This window comes from Clinocottus analis, unplaced genomic scaffold (genome assembly GCF_023055335.1).
Source record: "Clinocottus analis isolate CAN_PGR_092001 unplaced genomic scaffold, fCliAna1.0.p SCAF_13, whole genome shotgun sequence".
Taxonomy (NCBI): domain Eukaryota; kingdom Metazoa; phylum Chordata; class Actinopteri; order Perciformes; family Cottidae; genus Clinocottus; species Clinocottus analis.
In genome coordinates this window covers 2,905,159-2,927,324 of record NW_027175854.1, presented here as the reverse complement: position 1 = coordinate 2,927,324, position 22,166 = coordinate 2,905,159, and the positions used below count along the sequence as shown (strand labels likewise).

Genomic DNA, 22,166 nt, shown 5'->3' with positions numbered 1-22,166 from the left:
TGAATGCTCCACCTGTTTTTTTAGAAGTCGTCACAATTTTGAATCAGTCGTTGTGGTTGGGTTTTTTTTTGTGAGCTCCTGGCTCTTATTCGCTGTGGCAGGTATTACGTAATTGTTTTTAATATTAGTCTGGAATAATAACATGATCTGAGACAAAATCCACTGCTCCACTTGACTAAAAGAACATGATGGACGTCTTTGATAAGAAACAAAACAGTCCAGCACATCTTTCCATTTGCTATCAGACCACTTGAGACTGAGCGAATAATCCAAGTTTGAAAAAAAAGGCTCTGCTATCATCTCCAGACCAGTGCTCCCTATCAGCTGCCTGTCTAGATATAGATTTTAGAGCACCCCTCAATGTCATGGATCCTGGCGCATTGAGAAATCCTCATTGGCCTCTGCAGTATATTTTTCATCTAAACTTTACGAATAGACTGCAGTTTTTTGAAGCTGACACCAAAGTCTGTTTCATTAAACTCCTTGGCTCAGTCAGCCTTTTCTCATTTTCATTTCATGTAATTCCTTGTTGGTGATATTGTTCAATTCAGGATCCCTCCTTGATAGCATCATTCAGAATATACACATCAGTACAGAAGCAACAGAAACCGGCAAAGAAAGACTCAAAAAGAACCTTGAATTTTCTTAGAATAAGTGATTATTTATTTAATCAATTAAAAAGCTACCTCAAAGTGAAGAGCATAGCGAAATCAAAGCAACATCTATGAAACGGCATGTTTTCACGGTAGAGAGATTTACTGACATGCAAACACGGATCCATTTGTTCCAGAAATTAGTGCTGCTGCTCACCGCTCTCCCACCGCTTCGTCTCCACACTCCAGGTTCCATTAAATGGAAAATACAGGCATTAAGTGTCTTAATGGTTTTGGGTCACTGACAGACACCAGAGCATTTACATCACACTCGGTATTTTGATATTCACTTTTTTTTCCCCACCAAATTCAATTTAGGACAAGTGAATATCTAACAGAAATGCAAGGTGAGCGTGAACAAAGCTATGCAAAGCAGACATAAAGAAATGCGAATGAATACATTTCTGGTCTCCCCCTCATAGTTTTACCTTCAACACAAACTCTTTCAAAACATGTATTGAAAAACAGCAATATATCACAAACATCTCCATGACTAATAAAATAATTTGAATTATCCAGCCGGTCTGGGACATCTCACTAAAACTGGAGGGTGTCTGTCTTTGATGTGTTTCCAGGAGGTGATTTGAGATAGCTATAATAGGTTCTTGTTAGAAAATGACCAAAATGCCCCTTGTTAACGTCCCCCCTCTCCATCCGCTGATACAGTGGTTCTCAAATGGGTGTACGTGTACCACCGGGGGCAGGTGAAGGCACTCGTGGGGCTACAATTATCCTTTAAAATAGTTATTTAATAAATATTCAATACAATGGAAGTGTAAGGGTTAGGGTTATGGTTAGGGCACATTCTATATTAAATCAGACATTGATGGTATAGCGCTGTATTATATCTTTTTTTCAACTAAAAGTGATTTGGCACTGGTTAGAGGTGAACAAATATTTCACAGCGGGTATCACTGAAAGTTGAGAACCTGTGCTCTACTAGCAGACAGAGTGCAGAGGCGTTGATTAGTTGAATATATTATGCCTGACTCGACACCAGTGTCTTACTGGAACGTTCAGAGATTTCCAACGAGAACGATCGGAGTGGCAGCACCGAAAAAGTCGGAGCTCTTTGATAAAAAACTTGGCGCAGCGCTTTGTTTCTAGGCCACATACAACCTCTCCTCATTGATGATAAAAAAAAACGCTCTGACTGAAAGTATGTTCCCAACCATAGCTCTAAAATATTACTAGGCTGTAGCAGTAATATTAGTCCTGTGTATTGAACAATCCTCGGCACAGTCCAGGGCAACTGCTACTTTTTCTCCGTGTCCCACCCTTTCTTCCCGGTTGTATAATACTCTCCATTGCGCCGTTCAACAGGGTTAGAAACTCACCCCTGTGGAGGGTGAATTCAATCAACCTACCGGCCACTGTGACGGTTAACAAGCGATTGAATTGGAAAAAGTTGACTCAATTGTCAGGTGACCTCAATATCTTCAACCTGCAGAGCCGGAGAGAAGCTGCAGGTCGAGATGCAGCCGTTCCAAAGCGAGCCCCCAGGAAGAGCGCCGGCCTTTGAAGCCGATTTGATGTAGTGGCCAACCGTGGAATTACACCTTCCAGGTCACGCAACGACGCCATTAGGCCCAAGAGGACTTTTCCCCATGGACGTAAATTGGGAAATAGATGTCTTTGAATAAGCAAAGCTCCTGTGCAACATTGTATTAGCCCTTATTCTAATCATTAGGTCCTAAACATTTTATAATGTATGAATAGAATCCAGAGTTATTTTCCTATTGCCATAACGCTTAATGTTCATATGACATACTCGGTTCCGACGGCTTCCTGCTCGCTGTAATAATGGATGTATTAGCAGTGATACATTATAAATGTATGCCGTAAAGCCAGTTCAGTGGATGCATTAAAAAAAAAGTTTGCCCCCACGATAACAAGTTCATAATGGCGCTGGGTGTAAAGTCAAAGCCATCACGATTCATCCTCCTGGGAACATGAACGCCTTCACATTTTCAGACGACGCATCCAATAATTGTTGAGGTATTTCAAACTGGACTAAAATATTAAACCAAGTGACCATTAAATATGAAATACTAAACCAAGTGACCATGGATAACATTATCATGATAACATTTTAAATGTTTGATGGTTTCCAGACTTCAGAGTGGTTCAAAAGATTTGTGGGATTTGTCTTGAAAGCTTTCAGACGAGCTGCTGGAATCAAACAACAATATGGATCATCAATGATGGGCGTGAAAAATAATCAGGGTTCTCTAACAGAGTCTCTTTCATTTGACCCATTTTTTTTTCATTTGTGCTGATGCGATCGGTGATATAATCCAAAACGTGAGTTGTATAATCCATTGCACATATATATATATATATATATATATATATATATATATATATATATATATATATATATATATATATATATATATATATATATATTATCAGATGTTATATCCAAACTTCCTGTCTCCAAAGCTTTGCAGGAGTGCATCAAAACACGTAAGAAGTAAAGTAAAAGCTGAAGAGAATCCCGTACTGATTGGGGGTCAGTGTGAGATAGTGGGAAATTAAATCTTTGTGCAATAACTGAAAATGTCACTCGTGATGGATGAGACCTTTTTGTATTAAATATGAATTATACTGAATGTATTGACATTTCCACAGGGTGAACATTTTCGGAAATGACTTCGAGTTTACAGCACTTAATTCTACAAAATGTCAGCGTATAGATCTGTGAGCCAAAATGAATGTTTCAGTCATTATGATCCTCTTCCCACTTTCAAGCTGCCAAACTTTACCTGACAGCTCCCATGCTCATCTTTTGCAACAGATTACACACACAGACGCACTAAACAATTCTTAAAGAGATGTGTTTTTTCCCCCTCAAAGACTTCCTTCTGCATTATCTCTACAAGCTGCAGAGAGAAACTGTTTCATTGTCACAACGACAGTAAGTGATGCTGTGACACAAAGCGCCTGCATCCACCTGATACGCAGTCATCTTCCAGTGTGTCGTGTCTTGCCTGCAGGCGCTGTCATTTTCACTGGATTGCTTTTAACTTCGAGGCATTTGCATTGGCCTCAAGTCACACAATCCCATTTATGCACCCGATGACGCTCCATGGAAACATTGATTGCCAACGGATTATTTTATATTGCTGCTTATTCATCGTACAATTCAAGTGACATTTACCCGTGCATCCGTTGTACTTTGTGAGTCAAAACATGTGTCATCCTTTTTTTTTTTGTATTACATGGCGCATCACAATCTTACATATAGAAGATCTGCTGACTGGGAAACAAGTCAGATTCATTTCTTGCTCATCAAACGGTCTCACACAGGGTCTGTGAATGGAGATGGAAAACTACAGCTATTCCAGGACCAGCCATATTGAATCATGTTGAATCATGATGTTCCTCCTTTGTCAGGGTTTCAGCGGTCTTAAACCCGACCACAAACACATCTCACACCATAACAGAGGCTCCACAACCTGCTGACTTTTGTTATGTATGCACAGAAAAGATATGAAGCAGACAGGATCTTCACACTGACTATAAATGTAACAAAACCTGGTCGTTACTTCATAACCTTCTGCATCCATGCTGCTCTCTCTCCCTCCATTTCTCCGTTATCTTTTCTGTAACTTGCGCGGTGCTGTTTCAAAACAACTGCACAAACAATTCTTAAAGTAATTATAGGCTATTGACCTGTTTGAGTCCAAACTCAAATACTCAACAGTAGGGACAGTGATGATGTCAAGCAAGTTAGGAGCCTTAAAGTCCAGAATAAGAAAGCTCCACGTATGATCAACCTGGTGCTAATAATGGAGATCAGTGCTGGAGAGGAGACAGCTCATTTTTCTTTGCATTTGGGTCAGATACACAGTGCTACCACTTCAATTCTACACATTACACATCCTGCGCGGCTTTACAGGCTAAACTTTAAACAACCAGCACGGTCCCTTTGTAGGAGGAAGCGAACGCCTGAAAGAGTTAAACCCTTCCAGGGATTCAAAGTTTAAAGATTTGTCTTCCCTGTCCAATTACAGCAGGATATAAAGAGCTATTCAGTGCAGTGCATTCATGAACAAACGCAAAGCATTTGTTCATTTAATTCGGCACAAACAGATCAAATGAAAAAAAGATTTCCTTTGTAAAATGACCAAGTCGAGAAGCTGCACAGACTAACTCGCATACGCCTGCTAAATATATATATTTTTTGTATTGATAAGCGTTCAACATCTTGGGCTGTAGGCCATTTTTGAATGTTATTGCCCTATACTTCATAGCAGTCGCCAGCGTTTACTAACTAATAAAAGAAATAGTCATCCACTGCAGCAGCATGCTCTGTTGATGCCACCAAAGAAGCTCTGTGCTGGGGTTTAAATGTTCTAGCTCACGTCTTTGGGTTGTGGTTTTCACTGAAGGACATGTTCACTTACAGTCTGCATGGACATCTTTTGAGACCAGAACATGTTTTCATTTTGTCGCTTTCCCAGTCTGATTCATTCTCTGCTCCTATTGTTGATCTGATATCAGACACACATATAGTGTTTATTCATGTGTATGTATAGTGTTTTCATATGTATGTATAGTGTTTTTCTCCATGGTTTATATTCTTTCTCCTTCCTATTATAGTGTGTTTCTATTTTAAAAAACTGATTCAGAGAACGCTGCGAAAATAAATTCCAATGTGTCTGTACTGTTGGTCTCTGCACAAATGGCAAAATAAAAAACCTTGAACTTCACACACACACATACACACACGCCCACGAACGCACACACACACACACACAAACAATTTTCCCCATGTAAACAGCAAGCACTTGTAAATCCTGTTCTACTCAGTGTATTGACAAATTCAATGAGCAAAACAGCCGCATACATCCGCAACCACACACCTCAGCTTTATGTGTAAACGCTGTTTTGCGGCAGCTGCCATCGCCAACGATAGCTGGATTGTAACTTGGCACTACTATGTGACAGAGATGAAGGTAATTACTGCTGCCCATTATCTAAACATGCTGAGATGAACAGAGTTGCCCAGTAAAGTGTAATACACAGGATCTGTCAACAAACTGCCACATAGAAAAGGACATCTTGCAATACAACGTGCATGTAGCTGTATTAATTGCAATGAAATACGTCTTTGGTGCTCAGCGGGGCATTTCACATCCTTTTTCTGTGGACTCGGCCACACAGAAAGGCCCAGTCAGTGCAGATTTTTGTCCTAATTAAACCCCAACGCTGGCCACCTCTGCTGTGTTCAGGCTGGCATGCAGAGCTGAGGCTAATTCAATTTAACGCGGAGACAAAACATCTATCATGAGTTTACAAAAAAATAAATAATCTGTGCCAGCAGTGTGTTGAATGCTGCACGTGTTCCAGATGGCGCCATCACACAGAGCGCAAAATAACACTGGAAATACCAGAAAAAGGTCACCAAATTCAACTTCAGAAGAGAAAGGTCAAGTCTTATTTCCATATTCAAATAAACAGAGAGGACCTATATGTAATACCAATTCGCAGAACCATCAGATTGAATGAAAGGAGCCAGTCAGATTGAGAGTTTCCCCCCAGACTATAAATGACAAAGCAACACCTGACGTCCTGACTTTCACATCGACTTACTGCTGCACCCCCTTGGTGAGCTATAGTAACAGCAATAGCTGGTCGGGGTTGTCCATATCGAGGAACACCTTCTCCTGGAGCAGCACCACGATACATCCCTTCTCAATGATTTGATAAATAATGTAAATAGTAATGAATAAGCAGCCTCTGAGAGAGAAAGCCAGGGTGCTATTAATCCAACTCCTCTTGTCAAGTGCGACTGCTGCAAGTGCTTAATCACACCAACAGACAGCCCAGGGAGGGAATGAAATGCATCAGTGGCACTGCAGCTGAAATGACAATCAGCCAGTTCAGCAATGCCTCTGATGATCAGGCATATCAATGAGCTGAGAAAAAGAGACTGAAAGAGACAGACACACGCTTCTACGGAGGGAGTCGGAGGCACAAATGTAGGTCAATCTCCAGCATCTTCAGAAGCATCATAAAAGATTTAGGTGACTTGGAGATTGATCCGAATGAAATCAACTCAAGTCAAGAGGTCATGATGAGTACATATTCCTCAGATGAATCTTCATATTAGCATTATTTGCTTTTCTTTACTGCTCTGCGTGTCTTAATGTCAAGATGCAAGAAGAACCATTTCAAAGCAGAATAATCTGTGATCCAGAGGCAAAATAAAATTTATCTGATCGAACTATTGGACACTAATCATTGATTAAATTACATGTTGCCATCAGTTTTGATTTGTTCAGACTGACGCCTGACTGTCTCATGTTTATAATGCAAAACTACCAGATATTGTGATTGATATATCAGCATTGCTTCAGTATCATACTTCCAGCTTGAGGAATATTTGAGACTCTAAAACTAATTTGATATGGTGACACATTGTTTAAAAAAAAACTAGCGTGGTGTAATTCAGAGGGCTTTTCAGGCACCAAAGTCTGCACAGAATACTTTTGATCCAACGACCTGCAAGTCCCTCATTGCACGGCAGCCTTATCGTTACCGTGATTAGCATTTTACCTCGGGCTCCAGAAACTAGGAGGGGCGAGGGGGAGGAAGGGGAGCCGCCAGAAAACAACAAGAAAGAGTGCAAGGAAGAAAAACAACAGAATAACATCCAAATTGTCTAACCTGACCTACAATAATTTATACAACATTAGCTTGTGCAGGAACAGGGAAAGAGGCAAGCAGTGATCCTAATAGATGTGGGCACTGAATTGTAAAATAGTGGATTGTGTTGGATTTGAAACAGGAGAGTAATTTCAACATTTTAGCAGCAATACCTCCCTGAGACAAACAACTAACTTCAACTTTACGAGAGAATGATACGAAACTGCAGAGAAAGAAAAACAACAGGTGTTCAGAAATATATTAGCAAACTGAGAATAACAGTATGATTCTAATGTTTTTTTCTGTAACTGAAAACTCGATATCTACGGGGAGAAAACTATGTTTTTCTCAAATTAACTTGCTTAGTGTAGACGTATAGTTAAGATTTGGAAAAGACTCTTTTTGGGGGGAAGAAAAACAAGGAACGTTTCAGTGTCGGCATACATGTGAGCATGAGAAACTGTCCCTTTAATAAACAGGATCATGGAAACTGTTTTTAAAGGAGATGGATCCCGAAAGATCAGGTGCTTCTCACAAGGTCTTTTTTTTTCATTAAAAAAAATAAAGCCAGCTTTTGCAAATTGCTGCGACTTAGTCAACGACCGCAGTGGTTTGTGGTCGATGCTACTTTCCCTGTAGAAATACAATAATAGATAAGAAATAAAACAACATTTAATATAATCTATTGAGCTCTGGCTCACATCTTTGACTAGAGGACGTCAATTACTCATACACTGCCGCTTGTTCTCGTCCCTCTTAGTATCTAACGGTGCGTTAAAGGCAGTGATATTGTCCTCATCTCTCTTTTGAATCTTTTAAGTGAAAAGACTGTGTCTTGTAAAACATTTTGGACAAGAACAACAGCTCCGATGAGCCCCAAACAGTGTTGTTTACACGTCACTTGTTGCTCTCTAACTGAGAGGCTTTTTTTGTTCATGCTTCACATCTTTTGTTGTTGTCAGGTTATAACTAAGCCTGTCCGAGTCCTTTTTACATCCCAATGAATTTACCATTCTGGTGTGAGATCTGTCAGTTATTCAACTGTGTTGTAAATTCCTGCCAAAAGTTTAAATTACTCAATCCTTTCAAGCCTTCCTGTTGTCCAAATCTTCACTTCCCACCTGCTGGAAGGTTAAGTGCAACAACAACTCAGATGAAAAGCTTCAACCTCAAAGTGTCAAGCCTCCTCATTTATTGCCAAAACATAAATGTGTGATTGTCGCTCGTAGCTCAAGGTAATTAAAAATATTTCCGTCACAAAGACCCTGAATGACTCACATCGTTGGGCTGAAGGCCAGCCAGGAAAGAAAAACTAAATATGTTCCTGGATTCCTCATCTGACCCTATAGAAGCAGAAAAAAACATTTCCCCCTTGAAATTAAATGAGAAAAGGTAGAAAAAGATTTCTGGCTTGTGATGTTTGTCTATTATTCTAGATTTCTCTGACTGTAGAGGATAGCTGGTAAACTGCCTGCAGTGATAATGAATGTGTAAAAGGGACCTTTTGGAATATAGGCCAAATACAGAGCCCCGGGTCTTTTCCATTACTTGTTGTCCTTGACATCAACAACATGCTGTTTTCTGACATTTTACACCAAAAAAAAAACAACCACCTTCTCAAACTGTTCACTAGAGGGTGCTAGACACAAATTCAATGTAAAAAAGCCATTGCACAAATAGTGAATCATTGTGTTAGATATTTCATTATAATCCTCACTACGAGTCCAAATTTAACTTTTTCCAGCATTATTATCACTGCTATACAAATGTCGGCACTGCAGCAGTTTTAAATGGAAAGAAGTGAAAGTTCTCATAATTTGGGAACAAACTTTGCGTAAGTCTAATATCTTTGAAGCCAGATTAAATGCTGAGAACAGCAGGTGTTTTAAATATGTAAAGCAGCAAACTCTATTTTAGGACAGATGCCTTCACTGGCCGCCATTCACCCGAGAAAATAACGTAAAAAACAGAAATGAAAATTACAAAATAAGTTTATTCATATAAACAACTACAAAATTCTATTAAAATGGGTATTTTGCAGCGGGAGACATATTAAATGATATGGTATTACATCGTTTCACAAAAGCAATATCAAAACACATACAAACAGATAATAAGTTAATATGTATTCTTCACATAGCTCTTCTGCTTTGACTGAGTTTATAGAGCTCGCTCTGTTTGTAAGAGGAGGCACGACTATCCTGAGATTCACCCTTTTTTTTCGGATTCGTCAAACTTACAGGAAATTTCAAGAATATTTCAAAGTTTCTGAGTAAAGTCCCATATGGCCTTGTATTTACAACATATTTTGGAGCTGTGAAGACTGAGACTAACACTGCATAGATGATTCATTCACACCATCAGAGACATTGAGTATTTCCTTTATTATTATTTCAGGGCTCCCAGGGTGACTGAGTCCTTCCCCTCAGAGGAGTATGTGAGCGAGGATCGTTTTGCCGTGGCATACGAGGCGTATGAGTGGGCGGAGGAGGTGGAGGAGGCGGAGGGTAAGCGGGGCAGGGTGGACGTAGAGGAAGGAAGGGGTTGAGCCTGTCTGTCAGGAGGGCAGTAAGCCGGAGAAGAAGACCGGCCTTTGCTCTGCAGGCTGCTGCTGCTGCTGCTCTGCAGAGGAGAGCTGGACGTTTTCGGGCCTCGAGTCAGAGACGACGTGGAGGAGCTGGAGAGAGGCGAGGTCCTCATGCCATAACCCAGGATGCCCGTACTCATCAGGAACTCCCTGGAGCCGTAGGCCGGAGGAGTTGGTCCGCGGGAGCCCGGAGGTCGGACGTTGTCTGGCGGCAGACTCCTCCTGCTGGGGATGTCGTAGATCCCCACATCCGGGCCGTAGAGAGCCTGGGATCTGGCTTGCAGACGCAGCATCCTATCCCTCTCCTCCACATCCCGTCTCTCGTGGATCGACGCCATGATGGTTTTGGAAAAGTTGTCGTAGCGTCCAGTAGACTTCTGAGGCGTCAAACCCTGAGGACCAAGATCGCGAAGGCTGTCTCGTAGACTTTGATTGGTCTTGTCTCGCATCGTCAGACCCGGGGGGCTGATGTCTCGTGATGTTAAGCTTTGGGACGCCAGGTCTCTTGGCATCAGCCCTTGAAAAGCGGGACAAGGGTCTCTCTGAGTGAAACCTTGGAAGGAAGGTGAGGGCTCCCTGGAGGTGCGGCCCTGCAGTGGTGAGGGGTCTCGATGCTGAGGAGACTGTCTGGTGACGCCTATGAACACGGGGCTGTAGCCGAGAGGAGGGGGGCGCTGCACCACAGACCCGTCTATGCCCAGAGCCATGAAGTGAGAGTGGTAGCCCACTGGAGGAACCCCTCTCTGAGCCAGGAACTGAGGATCTGCCGGGTTCATGAGGTTATCATAGGAGAGGCTGCTGCTGCTGCTGTGGTTGGCCAGCAGGCTGGAAGAGCTGACGATCCCCGGTGGGGGATTGGACCCCAAACCGTCGCCGTGCATGGCAGGTAGATGGGATTTGCTGCCGTGGCGATTGCCGTGTTTGAGGGTGAGGGATCGGGTGTTGAGGGTCAGAGAGTTGAGCTGCAGCGAGCTGGAGACGCTGTTGGTCTGGATAGGAAGGCTGGCCTTCCGGCTGCCCCTCCCGGGGCTTTCTTTAGGCTCAGAGCGGACGTCAGGACCTTTGTGGTTCCCTTGCTGGTCTGACGTCTTCAGCAACTAAACAACGCAACGGAAAACAGACGGCAATGTCCGTCAGACGAGGATCAACATCATTACTTGGACAATGAGGCTCATGCCCCAACAATATAACACATTAATATCAGACTGAAAAGCACCTGCTCTGGAGGAATGGGTGACGATCCTCTGGATATGGCATCCAGGACAGGCCGCAGCTGTGGCACAGTGGGAATGGATACAGGAATGATAGATTTGGTATGGTGTCCCATCTCTGGAAAGGAAAACACTTAGTGGTTAGCATACGGATTACAGATATTCTATATTTGTCTTATTATGAACAAATTCCATGGGGAGACCCGAACCAATGTCGATCTATTGGTCCCTACTGAAAATGGAAATCTTTAAAAAGAAAGTATATATATAGACATTTTTCTAAAAGGCTCAACAGGAAACGGAGCATTTGTTGGGGACTACTTTCAGCTGCGGATTAACACTCATTTGGTGCACTAGTCAGAATGAAATAACAGCACCAAGACATCTGTGTGTGGGATCGACTCAAAATAAACGTCAGTGCCCTCATTGATAACAAAGGAACGTGTCACCCAGTGCAACTGTGTGGCCAATTGATGACAAAAATGGCACAGAGCTACACCGACAACACTTGTTTATAGGCTCATTCTCAACAACCACAAACATCTCACATACCTCTCCTTCAATTGACTCTGCTGGCTCATACAGTTAGATGTATGTTGCCATATCTTTGTCACTATGACTGTATACTGTACGTATATGTGGCTGCTTATCAAAGTATACATGTGTCATCCTATAGTACCATCCATGACAGACAGCTGGCTTTTCAGCAGGCTGTGCTCTGGTTTCGGTGGCAGTGGTGGGGGAGTTTTCATTTGTTTGATGTCGGACAGCTCGACGGCTCCAGCTGAGGTTCGCTGGCAGGAGAAGAAACAGAGAAGCATGAGGGATGTGAACGCTTGCCAACTGAGGTAACAATCCACAGAATTTGAATTTGGCATTTAATTTGATTTCTAACGTACTTTGTTTTGGAGATCCGGACACTGTATCCCATTGTCTCTGACTTTCATTTGCCTCTGCCGGTCAATCTCGGGTCTCAGGAAGGGAGGCTGAATATGGATCGCTGTTTTCTTACGGGGCCTCGCTGTGTAGCTGGGGTCACATGACAAACAGCGTGTCAGCCAGGGAGTTATAAGGCTTCCAAAGATAACAACTGTTGATTAGGTAGAGGAAACGGCTCTTACTTTGGAGCGATCGGGCTGCAAACCAGATACTCCAGGTTGTTGCAACAACCGCGTGTGAAAGGATTGACTCCGCCTTGAAACTTCCCAGTTACCTGGAGAGATAAAAGGACACCTGCATATAATTCATGATTGTGCACATTTGTTCGAGAGATATTAATAGATAATGCATTGAAATAATATCATTGATAAGTCTTAAAGATCTACTCTATTGATACAGTTTTCAAACTGACTTGTTCATTGGTGGTGCGGCCTCTGGACACCAGGTAGAAGTGGAATCCAGTGAGGCCCAAGACCGGGAGAAGAAACAGCCCTGATATACTGATCACGACCAAGCTGCGCACACTGTTAAGGAGAACTGCTTCCCATTAGTCTCAAGTATAACGGTTTAATATGTCCACGCTAAGAAATGTACAGTGTGTGTAAGGATACGTGACAGTGCAGTGCAGCATCCATAATTCGTCCTTGTGGTGCAGGACATATACGAGTCCGAAGGTGAAGACACCGATCATGTGGACCGCCAGCGACAACAGAAACAGGAAGAAGTAGCGGTAGTTTCTCCTCCCGATGCAGTTGTTCACCCAGGGACAGTGATGGTCAAAATCCTAAAGGGGTGATTGTGGGAAAAGAGAAATCAAATTAAAGAGCATGACATACTGAGTTTACATCAACTCATTTGCGGCACTGAAAATCAAGCATTTGTTAAAAAAAAACGGTGTTTTCTCAATGCATTTAGTTTACTGCAGACTGTCTGAACCTTTTTTCAAATTGCATTTCTACTGAGTCTGCAAGGGATCTGAGAAAAGGATTAACCTGATTAATGAGATCCCTCTCCCTCCATCACACTCTGTCCATCACTCACCGCTTTATTGACTTTCCCCACACACAGTGCGACACTCGTTCGCAGCGCTACTCCCTCTTACGCTCTGATCTGTCCATCCACGCTCTTTTTCACTCATTATCTTCATTTAAATCGTTTACTTTTCTCCCCTGGTTGTAGTGTGTCTTACTTAAGATGTCCAATGCCATGTCTCTTCTCTCTAAATCTGCACTGACCTCCACGCAGTGGTCACAGACGCTGCAGTGGGAGCATCGTGGAGGCCGGTAGAAGTGACAGGACGCGCACCACTTCATCCGCACCTGGACGCCCTTCACGTCCACATTCTTGTACAGGGGAGCGCGAAACTCGTCGTCCTTGTCCTCGTCCTCGTTTGCTGTCAAACAACAAGTGAAGCTGGTAAAGTGACACTTCCACAAATGAACAAAGAGAAGTCTTCTACTGATAGCGTAACATCCCTTTGATTACTAACCCACTGGGAGCACACCAGCATCCATAAAGGTTGCCATGGTGAAGTTGGCCAGCACAAAGAGGAAGAGGATGGCGCAGCATGGCGGCACCGCAGGGCAGATGGTTACGGCCAGCCACGGGCATCTGAATATCCAAAAACACAGGAAGAAAGAGCATTTCCTGTACTTGTGTGCTCATTCAAGGCAGAATTCCTGCTGCGAAATCAGAGGTTTTGAATGCAAGTATTCGTCCCTAGTTAACAAAAATTAAGGCTACAACAAAGATTTGAAGGGATAATCTTCATCCTATTTGTTCTGTTGGGAACACTTGATCCCAAAAGTAATTGTTTACGGTGAAAGATAAGCATGTATTAGTGTGTCCAACAGTGCCCACAACAAGGGATTAAATGATGGGGTCTCTGCAGACTCTCCAGCAGTCACGTATCTTCTTGATTTGTGTTTCACAACGAAGCGTTTCTGGACGCTTCAGGGCTGCAGCTAACTATCAATTAATTATTTAGTCTATGAAATGTAAAAGACGCCCAGCGTATGCTACTCATTCCCAATGTTGTCAAATTGCTAGATTTATCCAACAAACTGCCTCAACTCAAATACGTTCAGTTTATAATGAGACATAAAACAGACAAAAGATGCAAATCGTCACATTTGAGAAGCTTGAACCAGAAAATATCTGGAATTTGACCTCTAGAATGACTCAAACAACTAATGAATTATTTACTATTCTGACAATTTATTTCCATCCCCAAATATTTAAAAAGCTGACAAAGGACGGGGTTTTGGTTTAGAATTGCAGTTTTGTTAAAAGCAAAAGCCTTTCAGAAAGTAGAGCTTCAACTATCATTTAAATAGTCACAGGAAAGTTGTCCTCAAAGCCAAAATGCCAAATATTCACCTGTTCCCGCTTTTAAAATGTTAGAACTCGCTGCTTTTCTCTGTTTGTTAACATTGTCAACTGAATATCTAATAACACATTTAGTTGGAGCTCTTGGTTGACAAGATTTGCACAAAAAAAAACATTTGAATAAAGTTTTCTCATTATTACTGCACTGACAATAAAAAGCAGCGGAATATTCCTCATTAAAGATGTCAAGAAAAAACAAACATTAATGTGAATGAGCAAGACGACATAAGAAAGAAGATAACTTAGATTAAAGTTAGATGATGGGAAACTATTAAACTATATGTGAAACTATTGTTGTTTTTATTCACAGTATTCAGGGTGTTTTGTGAGGATTTCAACCAGTAAAACATCTTTTTGATTGGCCTAAAATCTTGGAGAACAATCACTTATCTCTTCCACACACTCAGTATGTGCATGTGTGTGTGTGGACAGGCTGAATTATACTCAACTGAATACTGCAAGTATGATTATATCTCCTCTGTGTGAGATTAGAGGGAGGACAGTGTAATCAGGTTACAGAGGAAAAGATTCACTGGATTATACTAACAGGGTTTGATTGAACGTCACATGTTTAACCTACATAGATCTTGTATGGGAATGTGTTATTTCAATGATCAAAGGTTACAGTTCTGGTGTGGTCTGAACATAGGTAAAGACAAACAATGGCCATGTACCGTATGGAAGCAGAAGAACCAGAGTTTTCTTCCATTTTTCATGTCTTTTTTTTCCCCCTTGCAGATATGACTCCATGGCCAAGTAACCCGTGAGCACAAATGAGTGATTAAACAAAAAGTATTATCAAAAGTGAAAAAGACACGGAAAAAAATTCTGGATTCTGCCTCAATTATGCGCTTGGCCCCAGTGAGGCTTCAATCCCCAAACCCCCCGGCTGGTTTCAGGCTGTGGGGGAGGGGTCCGCCCCCTCTAGAGGAACGCCCGCTGATGCCATGCCAGCTGCAAACCCAGTAATCCCTGGATTATGATCTCTGGATTATAGACCATTTCTGCCCGACCAGTGCGTCGTGGATGCCTCACATCAGATGCTAAACATACAGATTGTGCAGCCACCATATAGCACACTTTACATTACATACTGGATATCATTCACTGCTGGTAGTCCATACATGCAGACGACTCCCTCTTACAACAGATAATGAGATCCAAAATGGAACTAGGACAAGAAGAATGCAAAAGGAAATGATGAGGAGGCAGTGAATATATGACGAAAAGATTAAGGACATCTTTCTTTTTGAGGATGTATGTCAAAGTTGTTCTCGCTGAACATGTTCGACATGTGCTTGAATTATCGGAGCTGATCAGAATCATTAATCTGTGTAACTCGAGCTGGTTAGTTAAAGCACTCCTCTCATCATGCTTCAAAAGATCTGAATAATACATCGTCTTAAATCATCACCCTGAGTCTATGAATTAAGATTGTTACTCCTCTTTTTCCTCACCAGATAGTCAGATAAATTATTCATTTCAATGCATTGACCAAGTGAGCTTCCAGCTTTGGCACATTTCTCAAATCAGTCCCACAAAAGTAAATATTTATGTCAATATCTGCACTTTTTCTGTTGCCTGTATACATTTTAATAGTATTAAATTACTGTGTGAGGGATTGATTGCAAGAGATAAAACGGGATTAACAATTACAGTTTACCATAATTTGTTGACAGGCCGGATCAATAGAGAAAAGAAAAAGACAAGAGTGATTTAAGAAATTTTTAAAAAGTACAAAATTAGAAATATAAACGTTGGAAAAGCAAGAACTGTACATGCAGTGCTGTATGGGAACTTCAGTGAGGGAATTCATGTCACATTTACAAGAAAAGTCAAATAGAAACGTATATAAATATACTTGGCAGATTATGAGACCTTATTCAACCTTTTTGCATGAAACGACTTGTGCAATTAAGTAATGCCGAGATAATCTGGAGGGTTAGACTATTCAACACAGAACCAGTTTAATACATTTTGATCAGAACGACATGAGCAATTGAAAAAGCAGAAAACAGCCGACAATTGCACGAAATCATTTGCGTGAATGTGCCAAAGATTTTGCAATTTGTTCAAAAGAATGAGAATGTAATGAACATTTGACGTGAAGGTTGAACAATTCAATTCAGGGACAGAAAAAAAAAAACCCACACACACAGCATTACGACAAATACAGTCTGCTCCAAATAAATGACAAATGCTGCGAATGAAACACTGAAGGTGAAGTGGAAGCCTGTGAAAAAAAAGTTCATCTGATTGATTTGTTGTGCGACCGGATTACAGCGTGGCCGCCACTGTGTGGCCGGTGAGCCTCCATCATCGGCCCGAGGCCATCTGGACCGCAGGGAGGGACAGTTCGTTACACTGCGGCGCGGCAGAGACAAGCCCCACCTAATGAAAACAGCCCAGGCGGAGCTGTATTAAATCACACAGAACAGTAAGCTGCTCTTGCAATCTGCACGCCGGCCTCATCCTCGTAGTGGGTCAGTGGCACAGCAGACGCCACGCAGTTGGTCAAGTGACAAGTGCAACCGCTGCCGCTCGCCACAGCTCCTTCCGGGACACGTTATCACGGTGACATGACGTCACCGCCATGCCATCAGTCAGGTTGGTAGACGTCAGTGCAGGGAGCACTCGGGGTGAATCGATCCCCACAGAATGCAATAAATCTCCTCGTAGCGTGCACTCGGTGTCACAGGTTCAACCTTTCTCGCGTGATCCGTGAATTGTGTGTGTGTGTGTGTGTGTGTGTGTGTGTGTGTGTGTGTGTGTGATCCGCATTTCATTATCCTTGTTCTCAATGTGCAGCAACAGATAAAGAGGAAGGGAATTTGGGATTGTGGTTTTAACTTCCCCCAAAATGATTTTGATGGATTTTTCTTTTGTTGCGTGCAAGTAAAACGATTTCAGCTTGAAAGTTTCTCGGTACGATATTCAGAGCATTTACAAAGCAGCAAACACATGTTGTAGTGGAGTGATGAGCAGAGAATATGTCTGTCTGTAAGTAATATAGGAATTTCCATTTGAACTTTAAAAAAAGAAATAACACTTTTGTCTTCTTGAAAATGAAAAGTTGAATAGCAATAAAACACAGCAATACACTCAACGGCCTTGATCTGTTAACGCAGTGTTGCTCGCATTGATTTGATGACTTCTCTCTCTGTGCTACTGTTAATCTGTATATACACTCTTATATACGGTCTATGATACATATACAGTATCAGCATTTAGCAATTTGAAGCCACAATGGAAGCTGTTCAGCAAAGATTTCATCGTCTCGCTTCAAGTGTTTCAACATAAACTGCAACTCTGGTGAGAGTGGCATGTTTTGCATGTGACATAATGATTGCACATGCAAAACATGTCACTCTAATTGTCATATTTCATCTTGCCTTCAGCTGCTTTTCTAGTTTCAACACAGTTCAGTATTCTGAGCGGTTTACAGCAGAGTGAACCATAGCTTCATTATCAAGGGACATTTTTCCTGGTCCTTCTGATGTCTGCTGTCTTTGTGGGGCGGAGGCGACCAGCTTGAGTTCAACAATGCACCAAAACCTTAAGCACGAACACAAACAACAGCTCATGGTCAGAGGAACAAAAGCAGGAAACCGGTAACTGATGAATTTCATCGGACGAAGGAAAACAAAAGAGCCTCCGCGATTTTAAAGGTTGCAGTGGAAACAGAAACGGAAGCGCGCACCGTTGCATTCCTAAAACACACTCTCACACACTAATAACTATGATTTTACATGGTTTATGATTCAATCTGGGGGTAAAAGTGTTGCCATCAATGTGAAAAGTGACAAAACGAAAGCCGACTAGGCCCGACTGGATAGCATTCACTCGTGTTCCCGTGATTCGCAGGAACCAGAGTGAAGGCCACGGTGACGTTATGGCAGATGACAAGCGGTGTCCCTTTGGCTCAGTGTTACCGAGGCGGGGCTGAACAGAGTGTGGCACCTGTCCATCTTTTGGAGGAAGGGAGTCACGCCAGCTGCAGCTGCTGACTTGGCAGACACCAAGGACACCGAGCAAGTCGCTGGTTTAACTGCCAGTCGACAGTGTTTCAACTAGAACGTGTTTACATGCTTAAAGTAGACTTGTCTGTCTGAATATACCTGTATTCAGCCTCTGTCTGAGCCCAGGCTGCTCTGATTGGCTGCCTAGAAAATGATGACGCACCTTTGTAAAGGTAGTTCTCAAGCCGTGGTTTGGAAGTACTCAGATAGGGGCCGGGTTATTCTTAAGTGTCAGCATGTGACAGAGGACGGGGAGCCTAATCCGACTGTCTTGTTGAATCACATGTTTCTGATCGAGGCAGCGCACAATAAAACTGACGAGGTCGCCTCACTCACAGTTTGTGGGTTGGTCGGCGCTCCGGATATCCAAATGTGTGCACACAAGCACTGAAAAGTGTGTTTTTTCCAGCCATGAGCTCTATTCTAGTTGGCTGTTAATTCAGGAGTTTTAGGTTATAAGGTCATTTCAACCCTCGTCCCATAAGAAGCAGCAGATTCATCAGTTGTTCGTTAAATCATTTGCAGTGTCCTGGTTTTGCTGGTTTAGCAATGCGCTCTAAAAGAAGCAGTCTCTTCTCAATCCATCATGTCAGCAGGTCATTGATTTTTTTGTTTTTTCTTCCACAGAGAGTAGATGGAGCTCATCAGGGTTTCTCTCCCTTTTCTGGCATGTGCGTCTGTTTTTACGTGTCAAAAGTGTAACAATGACTTCAGCGTTTAGACTGTGAATTAGAGTTTAAATGTGTGTAAACATGGAGAGAGCTCCGAAGGGACTCAAATCATTTCAAATTTCCAAAATGATTCATATAATAATGATGATACATCAACTACAACCACGTGTGTACAACCACCTCAAACGAAAGAGACATTTTAGACTCACTTCTCACATGGTATAATCATATCCTACAAAAACTAAAGACTAGATACAATTCAGCATGTTTCTTTTCAGGATCGCCAACAAGCTAATGCTCATAAAACTGCTGAATGAATGTAGGAAGGTGAAATACATAAATATCTGTTCACAGTACATTCAAAGAGTCCATTTAACCAGATGGGGGGATCACAAGGCACTCACAAGAGGACCCTAATCCTGTACGCCCAATCTGGTGTCAGATTCCAGTGGAAACGGTGCGCTGCTGGAGAATACTGGAGAAACTAGGACAGATATGGCTCCTGAGGTCAAGGGTCAGCTGACTGGCATAGAGCTGATGAGGTGGGAGCCTTCAAACTGTAAGTATCAGAGGGGTTTTCATTTTGAAAAGTGGATCTTTTAATATGCAACACTGGTCTGTTTTCTTTGTGGTTCTTTAATGTAAAGCTTTACAGAGACGTAGATCAATCTGACAAACCTATAGTCCTACTTCAAATTGGATTCCAGGGTATTATAGGATATTCTATTTCATTTTTTCCTGCATGCCAGCGTTGGCTTGAGTGCAGTCTTTTCAGCCTCCCACTATAGTTCCTCACAAATAGGTCAAAACAAGGAGGCTAAAATTAACCATTTCAGCACTTTCACCAAATGTGAAACATCAATTTCAGAACAGGTTGTCTGGTCTTGATAGAAACTGTGTTTGATTCCCTCCAGCTAGATTTAAGATGCATGTGGGCCCTAATGACACTTTGATATGTTGATTGTGGGTGGCTTATCCCCTAAACTGTGCTTACTCTCAGTCCTTAGTCCCCAGGCACACAGAGCCAAACAGGCCAGATGTTAGCCACCCCTGAGTCTGCCAGCAGGGAGAAGTCAGTGGAAAAAAATAAGAAATTCTTCTCTTTTTGTACATTTGCTCTTTAAATGAGGGTTTCAAGCAGCTTTTTTTAGAACTGAAAATGAACTAAAAGTACAAACATAGAAGCAATATCACAATATTCAGCTTCTCACTGATTCCACATGCAAACATAGAGACACATCTGGACGAAAGAGGAGGCTACCTGATGCATGGCGGATGACGAGGGATCGTTTCCCCGTGAAGCAAAAAAAAAGCCCCACAGTGCACGAGAGCAACTTTTCATTTCTCGGGTGGCACTTACGTGAAGACGAAGAACAGCGAGGTGGAGCCGACCAGGAGGACGGCGGCCGTGCACACCGGGATGAAGGCGCTGGGTTTCAGTGCGTCGGCGCCGCTGACGGGCATCCTGTCCTCTCCGCACGCGTCAGACTCTCATAACGAAAGCGACAGCAAACACACATCGGACAAGTACCTGTTCGTTTCAGTCCCTTTAATCGGACCGAGCCCTGCATCAAATTCAGAGCGCTGGAAAAAGAAAACCATAGTCAAAAGGGAAGGGGAGGGAAAAAAGAAGAAGAAGAAGAGGAAGAAAAAAAAAAAAATCCCGGATAGCCAAAGCCCGCAGCGGCTCAGCTCAGTCCCGCATCCCGTCCTGTCCGTCTGTCCCGGCAGGCAGCAGCGCACGGATGCCGCCTCTGGTTTATCCTAAAGGTGGAGCTTTTACTCTTGAATCACGTGGAGCAGCACTACTACACCCAGCCGAGACCACCCCCACTGCCTCCTCAGCTTATCTCTCTTTCTAACAAATGAAAATGGTCCACCATGTCCATATTAGCAAGGCGTTTATAATAACGTGCACAAATATTGTAATCCAAAAGTAATAGGATTACTTTGTTTAGAAATATTTTTTTTATCACAAGTCTTCATATATTGGTTTTTAATTCTGTAACTCGAGGGGCTTTATTACATTACAAGCTATTAGGTTAATTAAACCTATAGGGCTTATATAAACTTACTGTAGCTGGTGTATTTTTCTTCCAGCATGACTTTTTCTTATCATTATTTCATTAAAAGACCAATAGATCACTTAATTATGATTTCTACCCTATGGGGCAGAATGCAGATTATGCTGTGATCAGTGTGACACACCTAATCAAACACTCAGAGCATCACTGCATGCGTTTTATTTGCACATTTCAGTTCAGCCTTAAATACACGTCTTCAACCTGCATGCCGGGGAGTTAAACGAAATGTAAGTATAATTCTTTTTTATTTTTTTATCATCAAATGGTTTTACTTTTTCTTTTCAAAAAGGTTCCCACGGGTAAAAGCCAATGGCTGCCTCTCAAAGGTACAACACGGGGCTGCATGAGCTCACCTATTCACATTGAGCGCACATGAACGCAGAAGCAGACAGCCGTGACATCAAATTCTAAGATGATGTATTGTTTGTAAAAATGTATCTTGTCACCTGGGTGTCAAGTTAAGTGCCGCAGCGAGGGGGAAATAATGGGGCACTTTGAGACAAGATGAGATCATTTTTCATACACCAAAAAAAAACATAGAAGATGAAATTAAGATCTCATCTGCATGCAGTAACGCTGTTTTGTCATATTTTGCCAAGAGAGACAAAGTGAACTGCACTGGAGCGCAGGAAACACAACGGCACGATGATAAAAATGGGCGGTAATCACCTTTAAGATATCCTACTGAGTGGAAACAGATGAGTCGTATGTCTTTATTACCTGAAGCAATGTTTAGTTTGAAATGTAACAGAAGACTCAAAGCTTTAACCGGTGGCTCTTCAGCGTTGCTCAGTCAGATCATACAGTCTATTTTAAGTCAGGGGGAGCAGGCCTGTCATGAGAAATATACACCTCCAACTCAGTGGGAGTGCACGATGAAGGCTCCCGAGGACGAAGAAAAGCGTGAGACTGTTAAACTCTACAGTGTGATTGGGTCTGGCTCTTCACCCGCCTCTA

At 42.3% G+C, this 22,166-nt stretch overlaps 1 protein-coding gene across 1 annotated transcript; it reads right to left on the bottom strand.

Moving 5' to 3' along the window:
• Positions 1-9,345: 9,345 nt before the first annotated feature.
• Positions 9,346-20,953, bottom strand: zdhhc8a (zinc finger DHHC-type palmitoyltransferase 8a). Its single transcript, XM_068574096.1, has 10 exons — positions 20,486-20,953; positions 13,537-13,658; positions 13,283-13,440; positions 12,659-12,831; positions 12,460-12,562; positions 12,230-12,321; positions 12,008-12,137; positions 11,788-11,902; positions 11,114-11,226; positions 9,346-10,994 (listed from the first exon to the last, which is right to left on the bottom strand). The coding sequence occupies exons 1-10, from the start codon at positions 20,587-20,589 to the stop codon at positions 9,699-9,701; spliced, it is 2,406 nt and encodes an 801-aa protein (XP_068430197.1). The 5' UTR covers positions 20,590-20,953; the 3' UTR covers positions 9,346-9,698.
• Between the last annotated feature and the right edge of the window lie 1,213 nt (positions 20,954-22,166).

Excerpts from the sequence above, each read along its gene's own strand:
- zdhhc8a (XM_068574096.1), bottom strand. The coding sequence starts at position 20,589 with ATGCCCGTCAGCGGCGCCGACGCACTGAAACCCAGCGCCTTCATCCCG. Across the intron at positions 13,441-13,536 it reads TGCTGGTGTGCTCCCAGTGG|CAAACGAGGACGAGGACAAG; the intron begins GTTAGTAATCAA and ends GTTGTTTGACAG. Across the intron at positions 11,227-11,787 it reads CCAGCTGTCTGTCATGGATG|AGATGGGACACCATACCAAA; the intron begins GTACTATAGGAT and ends TTTCCTTTCCAG.